At 45.5% G+C, this 21,790-nt stretch overlaps 1 protein-coding gene across 2 annotated transcripts; it reads right to left on the reverse strand.

Moving 5' to 3' along the window:
* Positions 1–330: 330 nt before the first annotated feature.
* On the reverse strand, positions 331–18,093 carry GPR83 (G protein-coupled receptor 83). Of its 2 annotated transcripts, NM_001265726.1 has the most exon segments (5): positions 2,423–3,179; positions 3,181–3,801; positions 10,617–10,750; positions 13,617–13,742; positions 17,532–18,093. In NM_001265726.1, coding segments are annotated over 5 exon segments (1,272 nt in total). In that variant the 5' UTR covers positions 17,919–18,093; the 3' UTR covers positions 2,423–3,175.
* Between the last annotated feature and the right edge of the window lie 3,697 nt (positions 18,094–21,790).

The following is a 21,790-nucleotide window of genomic DNA, read 5'->3' on the forward strand; positions in this document are numbered from 1 at the left end:
ACTGCCAAGTGGGAGAATTGCTCTCAAGGCTTGAGTGGTAGCTTTGCCTCATCCTGAGTCACTGAGGAACAGATGGAGTCCCAGGTTAAAACACGCAGCACAGAATTCTAACTACAAAAGCAGGAACTTGGGCAGCTGATCAATGGAAGAAACACTAGACAGAGAGGCAGAGGTTCCTCAACTGGCTATTTAATTTCTCAGGGCTTGAATCTCAGCATCTGCAAAATGCGGGGTTGAGTAGATATTCTTCATGCTCCCTTCCTCTAATCCCTGCTGACCCCATTTTAAAGGTTACCAGTTGTGACATAATTGCAAGACCAAGAGGCACAGTCCACACACCTGAAGTAAATTTTATTGAGATGAGCAATTTACAATAAAACACTTTACAGCACATTGGAAAAACTCAAGTTTCACAAATTTTACATTCACAAATACAAGTCACTTTTTGCTCAAAGGCACACAGGGACTTTGGGGAAGGGACAGACCTAATGAGCCATCAGTGGGTGCTCCCCAGAGAAAAAGGTTTTCTCTGGGACTTGGCAGAACTGAAGGTCCCTGACTAACAATGGTTCAACTTAGGTTTTCAAAAATTTTATGATGATGTGAAAGCAATACACATTCAGTAGAAACCATACTTCACATATCCATACAACCATTCTGGTTTCACTTTCAGTACAGTACTCAATAAATTACATGAGCTATTCAATACTTCATTACAAGATAGGCTTTGTGTTAAATGATTTTTCCCAACTGTAGTCTAATATAAGTGTTCTCAGAACATTTAAGGTAGGCTTGGCTAAGCTACGATGTTCAGTAGGTTGAGCGTATTCAATGCATTTTCAACTTCCAATATTTTGGACTTACAATGGGTTTACTGAGATGTAAGTCAAGGAGCTTCTGTATTCCTAGACACCCTCAGAGAGGAGTGAAGTGCAACATCCTCCATGCTTCCCAGAGCAGAACAAACCTTCTGTATCCCTGCTGTCTTGTTTCATTCTGGTTCATAGAATTTTTTTTTTTTTTTTTTTTGAGACAGAATCTTGCTCTGTCACTCTTGCTGGAGTGCAGTGGTGTGATCTCAGCTCACTGCAAGCTCCGTCTCCCGGGTTCACACCATTCTCCTGCCTCAGCCTCCCTAGAAGCTGGGACTACAGGCGCCCACCACCACGCCCAGCTAATTTTTTGTATTTTTAGTAGAGATGCGGTTTCACCGTGTTAGCCAGGATGGTCTCGATCTCCTGACCTCGTGATCCGCCCGCCTTGGCCTCCCTAAGTGCTGGTATTTCAGGCGTGAGCAACCGTGCCCAGCCAGTTCATAGAATTTCTATGGCAGCTTTCAGGTGAAACCATTAGCTACTTCTTGACACACCACAGAGACAATAAGTACAGGTACATGAGCCTTTTGTCCTGAAAAGTCAATTTGGGGATCCCTGTGGGCTTAGAAGACTCTCTCTGCCCAATGAAAGTCACGGTTTTGCCCATAATTCAGTAAGTGAGTTTTCAAAATTTTGTGTCTTGAAAATTTTCAACCATCTTCATAAATAGAAACTAGGATAATGAACCCTCATAGTTCATTACAGGGAAGCAGATGATGTGACCAGGTTCAGTTTCAGTTAACAGCCAAGAGGTCTAAGTGACAAACTCTCCCTCAAACCTTAGTTTCCTACTGAGCTCATATCCATGATTTGCTTTGCTTTCAGAGTTTATCTGGTGCTCGAAGAAAACCTAAAAGCAGTATGTCAGTAGCAATTGTTTAGAGCAGGTGAATTAAGCTCGATTCTGCCTGACAGGTCTCTTTTCTGGGTGATACAGTGAGGCATTCAGGACCAGATGGAAGGTGATAAAAACAATCAGTCCCTGGAATGAGATTTATCTGGCCAGTTAGACCTTTAAGAATTGAGGTTTCTTAAGGATGCATAGGTTTCTGTAAGTCAAAGTGACATCTGAACCACTAAAATGATATTGACAGTGAATCTCCTTTTGAGAAATGGTGTGAAAAAACTCCCATTATTCAGACAGCATAGCAAAATGCCTTTCTAGACAGCTCGGGAGGATGAGGTGTCTAAGCACAATTACTTACAGCATATTGGAAAGCCTGCTCCCTCATCTCTTGTGAAAACAGAACAATGTTTCACCACCTCTTGGTTTTGTGCAATAGCAGGAGAGGAGGAATCATGCCTCCTGGTTGAGTTTGATTCCCTGGTTCATTGTGAGGCTGCCTCTAAGGAGGGGCATGTGAGCCAGGCCCTTCCCACCACTGTCTACAATAGGGGGCAGTTCTGTCTGCATGGTGACAGGCTTCACCTTGGGTTCTTCTCACCTCTTCTTCAACTCTTCTGGTGGACACCCCTGGGAAAGGTACCCCTGTTTCTGTTAATCATTACAATCTAAATGAAAAAGTATAAATGAAAAAAAAAAAAGTCATGCACACATGCACGCAGTCACACACACAAAGGAAAACATTGCAAATAGAGCCACAGCATGTTCACAGATGTTATCACAAATGGATGGGATAAGAGAGTGATTGTGTATGTGTGTGTGTGTGTGTGTGTGTATGCTTTTCTGAATTTTTCTAAGTGGTAATAATAAGTGCCCTTTGTTTTAAGGAACCCAAGTGGGTCCTTTCTTGTCTGCGTATTGCTAGGCCACTGAAGACTTCTGATTCATCATGGCCCAGTGACTCCAGAAAGTGAGGCATAAAAATCTCCACGCCCACTCTGGCTTGCTGGCATTTCCCTGGCCTGTGTACTTGTTTCAAGCAGAGCTCTGTGCATCTGGGTCACCACACCCAAAGTATGATGCAGGTCTCCCTTCGGGATGCTTAGCAGTAGGAAGGGCTGTAGGGCAGCAGCTGCCCCACAGATGGAGGCAGTTGAATGATTCAGCCCCCATCTGGGCCAAAGTTGTCCTCGCTCCTCTTCCTCAGAGATCCCGACTGCTGTGCCTCCCAGTGTTTCTTAGATGGGAATTTATGAACACATGTCTAGTTGGTGGTGCCTTTTAGTTTTCACATCACATGGGGCTAGGAGGCTGGACAGTTTCCTAGGAATTCAAGAGTCCTACAGCTTCTGCAGGAGTGTGTTTCAAGCACTCTGAAGATCATGTGTGAGAATAGGCTCTCTTTCCCTGCCTTGGGTGGAGACAGACCCCTTCCACTCCCTCTTCCCAACCTCCTCTTAACTCATTGTCACAATGGGTTCCACAGATGACAGATCTGTCTTCCCAGACTGGAGTTGGGAGGTGGGCAGGAGGTTGTTGGCAAGGGGAGCCCTCTGGCCATCATTCTTCTCTGTCCAGGCCACCCTGAAGGAAGGAACCGGGGAGGGTGGCCTGTCCTCCTGAGGCTTGGGAGGTCTTTGACACATGCTTAGTAATGCCTTTAGCTCAATCCTGAAATTCTCGTTCAGCCAGCAGTATATGAAGGGGTTATAGCACGTGCTGCTCATGGCAAACCAGTGGAAGGCAAAGTAGAGGGCATTGTTGGTGCGGATGACCTTGCTGGACAGGAGGAGGACGTAGCAGTTGAGGGGGAACCAGCAGAGGGCAAAGAGGACCACCACCAGCATCAACATTTTGATGGTCGTCTTCTTTTTGCGCCGCAGGGCAAGGTACTGCTCTGTGGTTACATCGCCAATCATGTTACACAGCCACAGTTTCTTGGCCACACGAGCGTAGGCCACAGAGATGATGAGGAGGGGCAGGATGTAGAGCAGGATGAAGGTGGCCAAGTCCAGGTACTTCCAGAAGAGGTCAGCTGGCTCAGGGAAGTCTGGCAGGCAGAGGGAGCGCACAATGTCCTCACTGGGGGCAGGAAGTAGGGAGGGGGAGAGAGGTAACAGAAAGGAGAGATTAGTGTGGAAAGCCTTCATCCCAAGAAGCACTGGCCTCTCCTTCCACCGGGCTCCTGGTACATCCATCTAATAAAGCACTTTTGATGCTGTAGCCTAATTATCTGATTACATTTCTGCCTCCCCCACTAGGCTGGGAACTGCATAGAGGTAAAGGATACACCTGAATTTCTCTGTGTTCTCTTAATCTTGTGCAATTCCTAGCCCATAGTAGAGACCCAATAAATATTTCTTGAATAAATGAATGAAATGCTCATGTTCCCAGATTGAAAAGTAATTCATCCTTGAGGAAATCCTAGAATTTCCCATTGTGCTACTTCCCCATTTTAAAGGGAAAACTAAGGCATAAAGAAAAGAAATGATGGGTCTTGAGCATATGAGTGGTAAAGCCTGAACTAACATCTCTTCAGCCATTCATAGAACAAGTATTTATTTTATATGGAATGTACCCCGGTCCTCTTCAGCCTTTTTAGGAATATCCATGTGGCTTGGTGCTCTAGTTCTATGTGCTGGTGGTCATCACTAACAAAAGAGAGAGGAAACTTCCTTTGCTTTTGTTAGGGGGAAAAAAAATAAGTCCTCTATATGGAAAGGTAGAAGGGCAGCCTGGATGTTGGGGGCCTGGGCATGTGATTCATTTCAATGTCCTAGAATTCCTGGAGGGGGCCTTTATAAATTAGGTGAAATCCACCTTCTGGGCTTATTTCTCTTGACCTTGCTTTTGTCACAGAAGTGTGTGTGTGTGTGTGTGTGTGTGCACGCGCACGCGCGTGCTGCAGGTGGGGTGGAGCATGGCTCCTGTGACAGACACTCCCTGGATCCCTGCAGAGCCCCTTTGCCAGTCTGGAGAACAAACTCCCCAGCAAGAAACAGCTGGCATCTGTGATCTTCTAGGTGCCTAGGACTCCCCTAAGGCCACCCAAGGCCCTTCCCACGATTCAGTACAGCCATAATTGGCTGGGAGTTTCCAGTTTTCCTAGAAAACACCTGTAACAAAAGACTGAGAGATGGAGAAATAGGAAAGCCCAGTTACCTGGCCTCAAGGTGAGGCCAACTCTGCATTTTCAGTTGGCCCCAGAGCCTCCTGTGGGGCAGGGACAGCTTCCCCTGAAATCATACCCTTCCTTAGTCTCTCCCTGGTCCCTGTCCAGCCTCTGCCACTCTCTTTCCCATTGCTCTTGGGAGCACTGCCTCAATTAGCCTCTTGCAGGTGTACCTGACTTTAAGGCAAAATCTGTCTCTAAGGAAGGTCATCTAACACAACAAATGAAGCCCAGCAGGGTGGCTCACGCCTGTAATCCCAGCACTTTGTGAGGCTGAGACGGGCGGATCACCTGAGGTTCGGGAGTTTGAGACCAGCCTGACCAACATGGAGAAACCCTGTCTCTATTAAAAATACAAAATTAGCCAGGCATGGTGGCGCATGCCTATAATCCCAGCTACTCGGGAGGATGAGGCAGGAGAATCACTTTAACCCGGGAGCCAGAGGTTGCGTTGAGCCAAGATTGTGCCATTGCACTCCAGCCTGGGCAACAAGAGCGAAACCCCATCTCAATAAATAAATAAATAAATAAATAAATAAATAAATAAATAAAAAGCAGGAGTTACAATCCTAATCTCTGATAAACCAGACATTAAGCCAACAAATATCGAAAGAGACAAAGAAGGGCATTACATGATGGTAAAGGGATCAATGCAGCAACAAAAGCTAACTTTCCTAAATATATACATACCCAATACAAGAGCACCCAGGTTCATAAAGTAAGTTCTTAGAGACCTACAAAGAGACTCAGACTCCCACACAATAATAATGGGAGACTTTAACACCCCACTGTCAATATTAGACAGATCAATGAGACAAAAAATTAACAAGCATATTAAGGACTTTAACTCAGCTCTGGACCAAATGGACCTAATAGACATCTACAGAACTCTCTACCCCAAATCAATAGAATATACATTCTTCTCAGCAGCACATCCCACTTATTCCAAAATTGACCACATAATTGGAAATAAAACACTCCTCAGCAAATGCAAAAGAATACAAATAATAACAATCTCTCAGACTGCAGTGCAATCAAACTAGAACCCAGGATTAAGAAACTCACTCAAAACCACACAACTACATGGAAACTGAATAACCAGCTATGAAATGACTACTGAGTAAATAACGAAATGAAGGTAGAAATAAAGATGCTCTTTGAAACCAATGAGAATGAAGACACAACGTACCAGAATCTCTGGGACACATTTAAAGCAGTGTGTAGAGGGAAATTTATAGCACTAAATGGCCACAAGAGAAAGCAGGAAAGATCTAAAATTGACACCTTAACATCAAAATTAAAAGAACTCGAGAAGCAACAGCAAAGAAATTCAAAAACTAGCAGAAGACAAGAAATAACTAAGATCAGAGCAGAACTGATAGAGATAGAGACACGAAAAACCCTTCAAAAAAAATCAATGAATCCAGGAGCTGGTTTTTTGAAAAGATCAACAAAATAGATAGATCACTAGCCAGACTAATAAAGAAGAAAAGAGAGAATAATCAAATAGATGCAATAAAAAATGATATAGGGGATATCACCACTGATCCCACAGAAATACAAACTCCCATCACAGAATACTATAAATACCTCCACACAAATAAACTAGAAAATCTAGAAGAAGTGGATAATTCCTGGACACATACACCCTCCCAAGATTAAACCAGGAAGAAGTCAAAACCCATAATAAACCACTAATAAGTTCTGAAATTGAGGCAGTAATTAATAGCCTACCAAGCAAAAAAAGTCCAGGACCAGACGGATTCACAGCCAAATTCTACCAGAGGTACAAAGAGGAGCTGGTACCATTCCTTCTGAAACTATTCCAAACAATAGAAAAAGAAGGAATCCTCCTTAACTCATTTTATTAGGCCAGCATCGTGCTGATACCAAAACCTGGCAGAGACACGACAAAAAAAGAAAATTTCAGGCCAATATCTCTGATGAACATCAATACGAAAATCCTCAATAAAATACTGGCAAACCGAATCCAGCGGAACATCAAAAACCTTATCCACCACGATCAAGTCAGCTTCATCCCTGGGATGCAAGGCTGGTTCAACATATGCAAATCAATAAACATAATGCATCACATAAACAGAACCAATGACAAAAACCACGATTATCTCAATAGATGCAGAAAAAGCCTTCGACAAAATTCAGCACCTTTTCATGCTAAAAACTCTCAATAAACTGGGTATTAATGGAACGTATCTCAAAGTAATAAGAACTATATATGACAAACCCACAGCCAATATCATACTGAATGGACAAAAACTGGAAGTATTCCCTTTGAAAACTGGCATAAGACAAGGATGCCCTCTCTCATCACTCCTATTCAACATAGTATTAGAAGTTCTGGCCAGGGCAGTCAGGCAGGAGAAAGAAAGAAAGGATATTCAAATAAGAAAAGAGGAAGTCAAATTGTCTCTGTTTGCAGATCGTATATTTAGAAAACCCCATCGTCTCAGCCCAAAATCTCCTTAAGCTGATAAGCAACTTCAGCAAAGTCTCAGGATACAAAATCAATGTGCAAAAATCACAAGCATTCCTATACACCAATAACAGACAAACAGAGAGCCAAATCATGAGTGAACTCCCATTCACAATTGCTACTAAGAGAATAAAATACCTAGGAATACAACTTACAAGAGATGTGAAGGGCCTCTTCAAGGAGAACTACAAACCACTGCTCAACAAAATAAAAGAGGACACAAACAAATGGAAACACATTCCATGCTCAGGGATAGGAAGAAATAATATCATGAAAATGGCCATACTGCCCAAAGTAATTTATAGATTCAATGGTATCCCTATCAAGCTACCACTAAGTTTCTTCACAGAATTGGAAAAACTACTTTAAACTTCATATGGAACCAAAAAAGAGTCCACATAGCCAAGACAATCTTGGGCAAGAAGAACAAAGCTGGAGGCATCACGCTACCTGACTTCAAACTATACTACAAGGCTACAATAACCAAAACAGCATGGTGCTAGTACCAAAACAGATATATAGACCAATGAAACAGAACACAGGCCTCAGAAATAACACCACACATCTACAACCATCTGATCTTTGACAAACCTGACACAAGCACGCAAGGGGGAAAGATTCCCTATTTAATAAATGTTGTTGGAAACACTGGCTAGCCATATGCAGAAAACTGAAACTGGATCCCTTTTTTACATCTTATACAAAAATCAACTCAAGATGGATCAAAGACTTAAACTAAGACCTAGGATCATAAAAATCCTAGAAGAAAACATGGGCAATACCATTCAGGATGTAGGCGTGGGCAAAGACTTCCTTTTAGTGTCTAAAACACCAAAAGCAATGGCAACAAAAGCCAAAATTGATAAATGGGATCTAACTAAACTAAAAAGCTTCTGCACAGCAAAAGAAACTACCATCAGAGTGAACAGGCAACCTACAAAATGGGAGAAAATTTTCGCAATCTATCTATCTGACGAAGGGCTAATATCCAGGATCTATAAAGAACTTAAACAAATTTACAAGAAAAAAAATAAATCAAAAAGTGGGCAAAGGATATGAACAGACACTTCTTAAAAGAAGACATTTATGCAGCCAAGAGACATTTGAAAAAATGCTGGCCATCACTGGTCATCAGACATATGCAAATCAAAATTACAATGAGATGCTATCTCATGCCAGTTAGAATGGCAATCATTAAAAAGTCAGGAAACAATTGATGCTGGAGAGGATATGGAGAAATAGGAATGCTTTTACACTGTTAGTGGGAGTGCAAATTAGTTCAACCATTGTGGAAGACAATGTAGTGATTCCTCAAGGATCTAGAACTAGAAATACCATTTGACCCAGCAATCCCTTTATTGGGTATGTACCCAAAGGATTATAAATCATTCTACTATAAAGACACATGCACACATATGTTTACTGTGGCACTATTCACAATAGCAAAGACTTGGACCAACCCAAATGTCCATCAATGATAGACTGGATTAAGAAAATGTGGCACACATACACCATGGAATACTATGCAGCCATAAAAAAGGATGAGTTCATGTCCTTTGCAGGGACATGGATGAAGCTGGAAACCATTGTTCTCAGCAAACTATGACAAGAACAGAAAATCAAACACCACATATTCTCACTCATAAGTGAGAGTTGAACTATGAGAACACATGGACATAGGGAGAGGAACATCATACACTGGGGCCTGTCAGGGGATGGGAACTAGGGGAGGAACAACATTAGGAGAAATACCTAATGTAGGTGACAGGTTGATGAGTGCAGCAAACCACCAGGGCATGTGTATACCTATGTAACAAAACTTCATATTCTGTACATGCATCCCATAATTTAAAGTATAATTTAAAAATTTTAAGAAAAGACATACCAGTGACCAACAACAACAACAATAACAAATGACAAAAATCACTCTAAGAGGCTGGGCACAGTGGCTCATGCCTGTACTCTCAGCACTTTGGGAGCCCAAGGTGGGCAGATAACCTGAGGTCAGAAGTTCGAGACCAGCCTGGCCAACATGGTGAAACCCATCTCTACTAGAAATACAAAAAATTGGCCGGGCGCAGTGGCTCAAGCCTGTAATCCCAGCACTTTGGGAGGCCGAGATGGGCGGATCATGAGGTCAGGAGATCGAGACCATCCTGGCTAACATGGTGAAACCCCGTCTCTACTAAAAAAATACAAAAAACTAGCCGGGCGAGGTGGCGGGCACCTGTAGTCCCAGCTACTCGGGAGGCTGAGGCAGGAGAATCGCTTGAACCCGGGAGGTGGAAGTTGCAGTGAGCTGAGATCCGGCCACTGCACTCCAGCCTGGGTGACAGAGCGAGACTCCGTCTCCAAAAAAAAAAAAAAATAATAATAAAATAAATACATTAAAAAAAAAAAACCCAAAAAATTAGCCAGGAATGGTGGTGCGTGCCTGTAATCCCAGCTACTTGGGAAGCTGAGGCAGGAGAATTGCTTGAACCCCGGTGGCGGAGGTTACAGTGATCTGAGATCCTGCCATTGCACTCCAGCCTGGGCAACAGAATGAGACTTTGTCTCAAAAAAAAAAAAAAAAAAAAAAAAAAAAAGTCACTCTAAGATCATTTATTCAGTAAATGCATACCAAGAGCTTGTTATGTGGAGACAGTAAGCTAAGTGTGGGGATCACCGAGATAACAAAGAAACAAGGCCAGTTCTTCCCAAACTGACAGTGCAGCAGGGAGATCACCTAATGAAGCAGTTTAAGTTTTTAAAAACTGTGTGTTGAAAGAAAGACGTTCTCATTCAGTAGAGCATAAGATAAACATGTACAGGAGGTGGGGGAGATAGAGAAGCCTGCCTCAGGCTCAGACTTGCATGCAGGTTTTGTTTGTAGACAGTGTGAGCAGTTTACACCTTGCTCCTTTTCAACAAGGCCTTGGTGACTGGGATCTCAGGCTGCATGAGTACAGCACCCTGGTGACAAACGCTGATAATTATTGCTTTGTCCTTGCAGAGAACCCGGAAAGAGAATAGGGGAGAAGCTAAAGAAGAGAGAAAGCAGACAAAATGTAGAGGACAGGCATGGACCAGGAGGTAACAGGATGGGAGCGAGCCAGAGAAAGATTCAGTGAGGCAGGTACTAGTTACTCAGAGAGTTGTGAGCTCCTGGGGGCCTCAGGTATCCCTTGGTCAAGCCTGACTCAGGAGAAGACGCGAATCACCAGGTGGATCCCTACGAATTCATCTCACCTGTATTTGAAGGTAAATAATTTCTGGCAGATAGCATGTGGGAGTGAAAAGAATGTAGCCATGGTCCAGATGACAGCGATGTAGATGACACCCTTTGTGATTGAGATCCGAGGTTTCAAAGGGTGCATAATGACCTGGAAAACAAGCAAACCGCATCACTAACTGAAGACGTTTTGGAACAAATCAGAAATCTGGGCCAGGTGCAGGAGCTCACGCCTGTAATCCCAGCACTTTGGGAGGCTGAGGCAGAAGAATCACTTGAGCCCAGGAGTTCTAGACCAGACTGGGCAACATAGTGAGACCCTGCCTCTATATATTTTTTTAAAAAATGAAAATACATAAATAAATAAAAAGAAATCTGGATGGCACAGCTCACTTGTCACATAAGGCAGGCCCTATTGATAAAGTCAAGCACCCCTTATGTTCATTATTGAGCCCCTGAGCTACACCAGGTAGCTGCTGCGGGAGAGGAGGCCCAGCCATGTCCCACCCAACAGCCCACCTCCAGAGGAGGAAAGAAAGGGTCATCTGGATTCAGAGACCCGGGGCAGGTCATCTGCCTCTTGTTGATCATGCTCAGGCTGAACCAGCGTCCAGTGAGAGGACTGGGGAGGGGTCCAGGAGGAAGGCTGCTCACATGGCATCACAGTGAGGCTGGGAGAGGAGCAAGTCCATGGTCAGCTCCCATCTCCTCGGGACCTGAGCTCATCTTCCCATGATTCTAGACCCCTTAGGTTTTGATGGACTCTGAGAGGGTCTGACAGACAGGAAGAGACCATTCTCATCACTCATCCTGGGAAGCTGCATGGGCACTTATGTGGGAACTCCCAACATGTTTATGAAAGCCATTACTAAAATTGCAACAGGGCCCAAGTCTCACACACCCATAATAAACTCAATGTTGCAGGCTTCAGGCTGAAATGCATCTTGGAGTTGCTGCTGTGTATCAATCAATTCTCCTAAAAGGTTTAAATAAAGACTTAGGGATTTAAAACCATCCTCATTTTCAGATGAGAACATTCTTTTTTGAAAAAGGCATTTGGGATAGGTTAGTCCAGTGTTAGGGGGAAGAGGTCAGGAAGAGGTGCCACCACCTCTAGATGCCATCCCAGAACACACTGGACATTCTGGCTGTGTCCTGAACTTTTTTTTATTCCTCCCAATGTTTTCAAGGTTTTATGGGAAGAAGCAATGAGGCTTCAGAAGCTGACAGCATATCTCCGTTCTGGATTCAGCCATCTCTGCCCCTCACACTCTTGCGTTCAGATTGCTGAAGGGAGTGGCAGCCTGGGGCAGAGGCTCCAAGCACTTCTCAAAGACTCCGTTGACCTTGGGACAGAGCCCCTTGTTGGGGTATATGTTGCAGTAACATGGTCAACATGAGCAAGACTTTGCCCCATTCCCCAGACCCACCCTTAGCCCATGGTCAATGCTCGGTTGCATTAATCTGGGGTAAGCATAGGCCAGGCAAAAGTAATCAGAAGTCCTTCTAGTTAAATTAAGGGAGACAGTTAAGAAAAGGCAGGAAATATTGATATGCAAACTTTTCACACTTTACACTAAAGCATCTGCAACATACATTAAGAGTTGATTCTTACAAAATTATGGCATTTCAGAGATAAAGAGATCTCACAATTTGACTAGTCCCATTCCTTATCAGATGCAGGAATCTCCTCAAATACCTCCCCATCAAGTTGTCATTCTCACTTTGCTTAAATATGGCTGGTGACATGAAACTCATTACCTCCCAGGCAGCTTTGTCTACCTTTAGACACTTCTACGAGAGAATTCTTCCCACATTGGACTGACTGTATCTTTGAAACTGCATCTTTGATGCCTCCTATCCCGTGGTCCTTGTTGCATCTCATGGTGCTACTCAGAATGAATCTCATCTTTCTGTGTCTGGTGGCCCTCATAATACTGGCCTTGTAGATTCCTTTGAGCCTTCTCAGAACAGCATGGTCTAGTGACTGGAACATGGGCTTGGAGCCAGACAGACCTCAGTCCTAATCCTAGCTTCACCATTCATAGGCACATGATCTTGGAAAAGCTACATAGGCACTTTACTGAGCCTCCATTCTATAATTCAGCATAGGTCTAAGCATACAACGTGAGTTCATTGAGTAAGCATGGAAAAGGCCCCTGGCATGAAGCTGTCCTACTTAGATGTCCTGGTCAGTTCCTTTCACCATATATACCTATGAGCTTCCCATGGGGGCAGAACTGTTAGAATACCTTCCTGACCCAGAGCTGCCATGCTCCACTGCAATGCCTGCTCTTGCCACCTGGACATCCTGGCTTGTTTTCCGCCTGAACAGCCTGAATTGGTAAATATTCATTTCTCACTCTGAAGCCTCGTCTCTGACCTGCAATTACTCCTCTCCTTTAATCTGTGATTTTCCGGGTTTGCTTTTCTATCCTCAAAACAAGCTCACTAATTTCTGAGACAGAAAATGCCAGCAATGGCCGGGCACGGTGGCTCACGCCTGTAATCCCAGCACTTTGGGAGGCCGAGGTGGGTGTATTATCTGAGGTCAGGAGTTCAAGACCAGCCTGGCCAATATGGCGAAACCCCACCTCTACTAAAAGTACAAAAATTAGCCGGGCATGGTGGCAGGCACCTCTAATCCCAGCTACTCAGGAGGCTGAGGCAGGAGAATTCCTTGAACCCAGGAGGCAGAGGTTGAGTCAAGATGGCGCCACTGCACTCCAGCCTGAGCGACAAGAGTGAGACTCTGTCTCTCAAAAAAAAAAAAAAGAAAAAGAAAAAAGAAAATGCCAGCAATGAGTATTCATTGGATCGACAAACTAAGAATAACTTTCTGTGACAATTAGGACAAAGGGTTTAATATCACTAACTTATGTGTTCATGTTGATCAATAAGAAGAGAAACACACTCATTGAAAACTGGGTTAAAACACTGTCTTCAGAGCCCCTGCAACTTCCAGGAAGGGGAAGCAAGACAGGGAAGAGCAGAGCATTAGGGGTAGGTACCCTCACCTGGTGGCGGTCTACCGCAATGGCTGTCAGCGTCAGTGCTGAGACGTGCAGGGAGCAGTACTGGGCAAAGCGGCTTACATGGCACATGCCCTTCCCAAATATCCATGTGCTGTTCACAAAGCGAACCTGGAGATGAGCCCAAAGATGTTAGGAGACAGACAGGCCTTGACTTTGACACCCATCCCTAGAGGTCTCTGAGGAGCATGCCCTTAGGAGGATTCCTCCAGCTTCTCCCTTCTTTCTGTCTATGAGACTGAATTGTGGAGTAAACATGATTTTCTCCAGCACAACTCATTTTCATTCATTCAATTCAGCAAACCCTGATCATGCTTCGGGGCCAGGCTCCGTTAGATGCCAGGAGAGCTTGGGAAGGATGTGGGCTTTGGAGTTGGACTTCCCACCTCTAACAGTTTCTTACTGTGAGGGCCTGGGCAAGATAGGTAACCTCTCTGAATCTGTTTCCTCATTTGCAAAAAAAAAAAAAAAAAAAAAAAAAAAAAGGCCATCAAAAATCTCTTCCTTATAGGCTTAGTATAAGGTTTAAATTTTTTAAATGTCTGTAAAGGGCAAAACACAATGTCTGGCAGATTGTTCAGCTATTATTAGAAGTAAATAGTAGCTATTTTTATGTGCAATAACAAAATTCACTCTTGGTCCACACAAGTTCACTCTAGTAGGGGAGACACATCTGAATTGTCACAACACAGCATGCATGCAGGCTGTGCTGGCAAATCTTGGCTAAACTGGCCTTGCAGGTCATCATCTGTGGTGAAGACCCAGGGACCTGGAGAGGTGTTGACAGGTGTGGGGAGAGAAGACAAGCTCTCAAAACCTTGTAGGGCCCTAGAAGCAGGCCCGGTCCTTATCCCACATCACCCAGCACTATTTACTCATTCAATTAGTACTTGAGCAGCTCCTGTGAGTAACATCCCATGCCTGAGAGATTGAGCATTGATTCTGATTAAGGAGTTTGCAGCCAGGGCAGAGGAGGGTCAACTCAAGTGCAAGACAGAAAGTAATCAATGCTTTGTAGGGACCCAGACAAAGGGCAATGGGGCCACCAGATAGGGATGGGAGGGGGCAGAGGCACAGAGGCATAGAAACAGGGCAAGTCCGCCCAAGAGAAGGAGTATAATGTAGTGACTTACAGCAGAGTGTTTGCCACTGATCACTGTGACCTTGGGCAAGGCATTGGGCCCTCTGAGCCCCACTTTCCTCATCTGTAAAATGGGCTAACCCTTTTCACATGGTTGTTACATCAATCAAGATTGATAACATATGTAAAGTAGGTACAATAGTGCCTAGTACATTAACGCTATCAACTGCCATTATTACAACATATGAGACATACGACATATTATTATTACAACATATGAGGCTTCTGCCTCCCCTGCCCACTCCTCCACTGTGCTTCCTGCTGCTCCAACTTCATTGAGCCACTCAGCGTTCCCACAACACACCATGAACTTTGATGCTTCAATGCCTTTGTTCTCCCTGGTCCCTCTGTCTGCACTAAGTGTTCATCTCGACCTGGAAAATTCCTATTCAGCCAGGTCCTGTTGAAATGTCACATTCTTTGCAGTCTCCTTTAACCCTCTCATGGGACTCCAATGGGTCAGAATGAAAGACTCCCTCCTCCAGGCTCCACTACATTCTGTGTACATCTATCTCTTATCTACCAGGGGAACTGTAAGTAATTGCTTTTCTCTCCATTATCAGAGCTGGGTTTCATGCTGACTGCAGTAGATGAAGTGGATAGGAAGGGAGACCAGGGAAGAAGGATATCATTGCTAATCAGCCAAAGGCAGGCATGCCTTTCCCAGTGGGGGAGCCTGAGCTGAGTAGGCCGAGGGGTTGGAAGCCCCTCCCCATAACCTTCTCCCTTTCCTACCTGCCAGCACCCTATAAGCTGTAATCCAAATTTGGATTGGGGCAGTTTGATGGATCAGGTTCAAGGCTAAGCTGCTTTGGCTCATACTGGAGGGGGTGCTGGGTTCTGAGGACCTTGACATCCTATAGATCTCTTGCAGGAGATCCTCTGGAGCAGGTATTGCCAGCTGTCAGGTGTAGCCTGTCCTTGAGTCCATGGCCTCCCTACCCCTTCTTGTGTCTGCTGCAGATCCAGCCCTGCATCCTGGCTCTGGGCAGCAGCAAAAAAGGCCATGTTCTGTGGTTTCCCAGTGCCCAACCTGAATAGACCAGCCCAACCACACCATTGTAGGTTCTCAGGTCAGAAACCAAGGAAGGGGCAAGGGTTGGCAGGGATGCTGTTGTCTTGTGCTTTGAGACACCCAGGGAGGAGGGGAGTATTTGAAAGCCCACTCATCCTTGGGTAATGCCCAGGGGATATTGAGCAGCTATCAATACGTTAGATGTAGGCTGAAAGGAGATCAGAACAAGTCCAGGGTTTGGAGTAGCAGAAGCTAAACATGGTCCAAGAGTGTTCTTTACTCCCAGCTGGCTGGCCTAGTGGACCGACGTCTAGATTTGAGTTAGGGGATGGAATTCTCATCCTGGATCTGCCAGCTACTGGCCAGGTGGCTTTGGACAAGGGACTGAACCTCTCTGTGCCCTAGTTTTCTCATCTGCAAAATGTGAGTAATATTCTAATAAGTGAGGATGAAAAAGAGAATGTGAGTGTACTTTTTCAATATAAGATTTGGAAGGATGTTCACACAGGTGATGGACTTGTGGGGGTTCATCCTGTGTTTTTTGCTTGTCTGTGATATCTGGTTGTGTGTGTGTGAGAGATAGCGGAGAGAGAGACAGAGAGGGATTAACAGATATTGCTTTAGTAATCACTCAAATAATAGTTATTCCATAAAATGAAAAAATATAACACACTAGAGAAACATGCAGTATAACTGTCACTATGGTTGCTCAGTCATCGCCCTTACAGTCCCAAAGCATCCATGAGAGCCACACTCCCTGATCACAGCGGGACACCACCAGTGCTAAGTAGCCAGGGCTTGGGGGAGGAATCCCATCAGCTGCAATGTGCAAATGCCCCCAGCCTGCCCGATCTCTGTGGCCCAAGCCCACTCCCCTCATTTCTTCCTCAACACAGACCTCAAACACAGCCTCATGATCAACCCACAGAAGGGAAATGCACTTTAAATAAGTGGTCTGGGAAAATGCACTTAATGTTCCATTAAAAATTAGCAGTTGTTTGATATTTCAGTTGTAGCACAAAGCAGCATCCCATGGGTACGGGTGGGCACTGAATAGGCTGCACTTCAGAGGGAGGGGGACCTGATCATCTCTGCTGACATTTCAGGGGCATTGATTTACTGCTCAATTATCAAGCAAGCCCAGACCCAGTGAGATTAAACAGGAAATGGTCATTCATTTCCAGCTGGCTGCAGACACTCAAACTATTGACCCAATGCCACCTCCGCAGAAGCTCTGGCTTATAAAGTGATGAGACAGAAAGAAGTGGGGAGGAATCAGAGTGTGGCAGGGGAGAGAGAGGAAGAGAGGAGAGGAGGGGAGAGGAGAGGAGAGAGAATAGAAAAATAAAATCACAGAGAGACTGACAAGAAGAAAAAGAGATAAGAGGTGAGGAGACAGAGACAGACGAATAGGGAGACAGAAAGACAGAAAAAAAAAAGGTGAGGACACACAGACAGAGACGGAGAAGAAAGACAGAAAGACTTCAGAGAGAGAGACAGAGACTGAAAGAAAGACTAAGAAAAACAGAGGAGAGAGTCAAGAACCGAGATGACAGAGGAGAGAGAAAAGAGACTAGGACAGGAAGACAGAGGCAGAGGAGAGGAGAAATAAGGAGGAAGAAAGACGTGGAGACAGAAGTGGGGACCCACAGAGAGACACAGAACGGCAGAGGGAGGCCAGAGAATTGAGATAGGAGAGGGAGACGAAGAGAGAAGGTGGGGCGGCAGGCAGCGGGCCCCTTACCAAAGTGAAGGGGGTGTTGAGCAGCGTGATCATTATGTCGGCAACTGCCAGGTTGACGATGAAGAGGCTGGTGGCCGAGTGCATTCGCTGGTTCTTAAAGATGACATGACAGACCAGGACGTTGCCAAAGAGTGAGAAGACAATGATGAAGGAGTAAGCCACGATGAGCAGGGCTTTCACCGTGGGGTTCTGGGACTCGGCGCCGTAGCGCCTCCTGCCCACAAAGTTCTGCCAGTCGGAGAAGGTGTAGTTGTTCCAGGAGAAGAAGTGCGAGGCATTGGGCACGGCCAGGGCCGCCTCCAGGCTCTGCTCGTCGGCCCGGCCCTCGTGGGGCTCGGTGGCTCTCACGAAGGGGAGGAGACAGAGCACCAAGAGGTGAGGGACCATTTTGCAGGAGCCACCCCTCCCCTGGGAGCCTGCGGGTCGGGCGCCCTCTCGCCGGGCTCGGGGCGCGCAGCCGGAGTGCAGGGCGCAGAGCCTGCAAGGCCGTCCCGAGGAGCCAGTTAGCCCGGACCCGCGGAGCACCGCGCAGCCCGCCAGCAGCCCGCGGTCGGCACCCCAGCTCCGGGTTTGTTGGAGCACTTTTATATCTCTGCTCCCACCAGGCTGCTAGGGAGCGCCTCTGCCTATTGGGCAGCGCGGCGTCTCTCGCGGCGACGGTGACGCGCTCCAGCTCTGACAAGCCTGGCTCCCCGCACCCTGCCGGTGGCGCCGTTGCTGCCCCCCACACCCAGCCGTTCCCACTCCCGCCCGTAACTCCTCCGACAGGGCTTCGCTTCGGGGGCTCCTTCCCCAGCGCGTACATGCTCGCGTGGTGTCGGCTTAGCCTCTTGTAAAGGAAGTAGACAGGCGGGTGGAAGCCCACAGGGGCATTTGGGATGATGAGGGAGCATGCTGGCAAAGCCGGGTCAGTAACAAGGATATATTCCATTTGTTTCCACTTAAACCTTAGCTTTGCCACAGTTTCAATATCGAAGTGGATGGCTGCGTCCCGGCGGTCCCAGGAAAAAGGCAAACCAGAAATTAGAGACGTTAAGGATTCTCCAAGTCCCCCGAGTATCCAGGTGTCAGCGGTGCTGGAGGGCTTATTAAAGGTTGACGGTTTGACAGTCCCCAGGAATGCAATCTGGGGAGCTTTGTTTTCCAAGGAAACTCTTCAAAGCAGTTCTGATGGCATCAAAGAAGCGAAGGAAAAGAGTTTAGCTATGTGCTTACCTCTTGGGTAATAGTTTTTCTGCCATGGAAGTCCGTGAAGCTGTATCTTTATAGGGGTATTATGAGCCATGCTGTTTTTATTCCCCACCTAGTTCTCCAGGAAACCTTGCTATCATGCTCACCTGTTTTCACTTCCACTGTGAAAACTCTCCCAGTCACTGGGTCCTCTGCCACCCACATGCCTGTGGTAAAGACCATGGGCTCTGTAATTAGGGTTTAATCCCAGCTTTGTCACTTCCTAGCTGTGAAACCTTGAGCAAGCCATTTAACATTTTTGGTCTTGGTTAAAAGGCTTTCTTTTCCTAAATGTGAGGTTTTCAGAGACCCCTGTATACATCTCTCACTGCATTGCCCTCTGGTGCAAGAGATGCAATATGTGGTTGACTACTTGTAACCACCCCTGACCCCCAACAGGAAACACCATGTTGATTCTTTCCATTGTGTCAACGTGCCCTGGGGAGCAGTGTGCTTGGGCTGGGACCCAAACAATGACTCAAACCTAGGTTTCACTCTTGTCTCCAGTTTTCCACTTCACATGTACTCTTCAAGCAACTGTGTCTGGAGGACAGGATGGCTAGCAGATATCCCTCAATTATACTGAAGGACCTGGCAGGTCTCACAGGATTAAGTGGCTGAAATAGGGGATTATGTGACAGATCCTAGAAGGGACGAGGTGCTAGGCTGATGAATAATACATCTTTAGCTCTAGGAAATAAACCAAGAGACTGCCTGTAAACACTTAAAGCTTTGGTAGACTTGCTGCTCCATCAAGATGACTTGGCATCATCTTGAGAGGCAAGGCTGGAATATGATGGTCATTTAGAAAACAGAATCCTAGTCAAAAGAACTGTGCCCAGTGTCAAGAAAGAGTGTATGGATAGAAGAGGAATAGTCAGCGTCGAGCTCAGAGAAAGAAATCAAAGGTAGCCCGTGCCCTTCCAAGCACTCTCTTCCAAGTACCCCAACAGGTGCTTGCTAGCAGGCATATTTGTAATCTGGGCCACCTAACTAAGGTCTTCACTTTGATTCCCTTCTCATCATGCCCACCTTGTAAGTGTGAGGGCATTTACACCAGAAGCCTGAAACTTTCTCTCTGAAAGAGGTGAGGTGTTTTAGTTCTTCTTAGCTTTCCCCAAAAGCATCTCCTGAGCCAAATACTCTAGTGAGAGGGTTCATTTGAGAGATGAAGGCAAACACCAATAGGGAAGTGGAGAAGCGTGACAAGAAAGGGAAAGCAACCAATAAAGAGTGTTGTCAAGCCAGCTACCACGGTGGGTGACAAGCTGAAGTCTGCTGGGAAGCCAATGTAAGGTGTACACATCAGCTATCCAAGCGAAGGGGTGACAGAGCTGTGATATCTGTACTCCACCTCCTGTTAGTTACTGGTTGAAGGCTTCTCCCAGGGGTGTGCTCCTTCTCCCAGGATGCTCCTGAACTTCTGGCCTGCCATGTGGATAGTCAAAATGGGCTCCAGAGGCAAAAGGACTCAGGCAAATAAATGCTACTGCTGGCAGTTACAAGTTGCACTGGGGTGCTCTGAAAGGGGGAGGAGGTCCTGAGAAAATCCAAGGGTAGGCATGAGGTCTGGAATCACTTCCTCTTCCTCTTCCCCAGGCATTCAGCTCTCCACTCAGCCAGGCCTGGGCCTCCTGAGCCCTGCCAAGCCCTCCTCTCAGCCCACCACTACTGCCCCAAACTTATCCTGAACTTCTGAAGTCACAGTCTTTAATGAAACAAGAATATCCCCCCACCTTACCCCACACGAAGGCTGTTATTAAAAGAAGTTCTTTTCTCAGAGGCATTATGGGTACTGTAAATCACTGTTGTTCTTACTAAGTGGTTACAGGAAGACACAAGCAGCTCTTACAGTGAACCAGCCTCTTGTTTTGTATATTACAAATAAAACCAAGGACACTGAATAGTCAGTTTGTGCCAAATAGTAAGTATAGTCCTAGATCTCTAATAATAGTCACACATAGTAAACACAGCAAAGAGCAGAGGGTTTCACTCTCTCAAATGTACTTGAAACAACAACAAAAACAAAACACTTCACACTATTTTAATAAAAATGAGACCAAGAATTATAGAATATAGTAGTCCCCCCTTATTCATGGGGTAAACATTCCAAGATTCCCAGTGGATGCCCAAAACTGTGGATAGTACCAAACCATATACAGGCTACACATGAATTTCTTTTTCCCTCTTCACAATTTCATGGATAGAAGATTCATTCTTATTACAGATCTCAGCAGCCTCAGCTTACGATTTTTCCCCCCTTATTAAATCAAGAACTTTCACCTTTTCACATAATGGAAGTATTTTACAGCTTCTAGCTGGCATATGCTAATTGCCAACATGGCTACTCTTGCAGCTTTGGGGCTATTATAAGTAAAATAAAGGTTAGTTGAACACAAGCACTGCAATACCTTTACGGGAGCTCTGACAACTGACGTGGCTACTGAGTGACTGAGGAGCAGGTACTGCATGGATATGCTGAACAACGGGAGGATTCACATCCTGAGTGGACAGAGTAGGGTGGTGCGAGATTTCTTCAGAAACTGGAAAACGAAACCTTGGATAAAGTGAGACTACTGTAACATCACAGAGGCCTAAGAAAGAGGTTTTGAGAGCCTCGCCACATCAATATTCCTGACACTGCAAACAATGCCTTTTTAACTCCAATATTACTCTCTGAAAAGGCCCTACTTGAGTTAAAAACTCACCACACTCCCAGTTCCTTAGGGTACTAATCACAGTGGCAGAAGCGAACAAACAGCAGTTCAACACAGTGCCAGGCACATGACAGTCACTCCTAGTTTAATTGTACCAGTTGTATGTCATCATACTTGAATTACAAATGAACCAAGTAAGCCTCAAATACCAAGTACAGCTGAAGATATGCTCAAATGCAATAAAAATGCAAAGTGTGTAGGCAGGCTATGCCAGGAATTGCTTTCCAAGTTCCAGCACACTGAGCCATAGAGTAAAAAGGTATATTTAGGATATGTAAAAAGAAGCACAACCAAGCTCCAACTTCAGTTTGT

Source organism: Macaca mulatta, chromosome 14 (assembly GCF_049350105.2).
Source record: "Macaca mulatta isolate MMU2019108-1 chromosome 14, T2T-MMU8v2.0, whole genome shotgun sequence".
In the NCBI taxonomy this organism is placed as follows: Eukaryota; Metazoa; Chordata; class Mammalia; order Primates; family Cercopithecidae; genus Macaca; species Macaca mulatta.

What these genes read in the sequence shown, in the direction of transcription:
- GPR83 (XM_077960405.1), bottom strand. Translation starts at nt 17,918, where the DNA reads ATGGTCCCTCACCTCTTGGTGCTCTGTCTCCTCCCCTTCGTGAGAGCC. An exon ending in TCAACACCCCCTTCACTTTG is followed by an intron (nt 13,743 to 17,531) that starts GTAAGGGGCCCG and finishes GCTCATCTCCAG; the next exon opens with GTTCGCTTTGTGAACAGCAC. An exon ending in TTATTTACCTTCAAATACAG is followed by an intron (nt 3,802 to 10,616) that starts GTGAGATGAATT and finishes TCCTGCCCCCAG; the next exon opens with TGAGGACATTGTGCGCTCCC.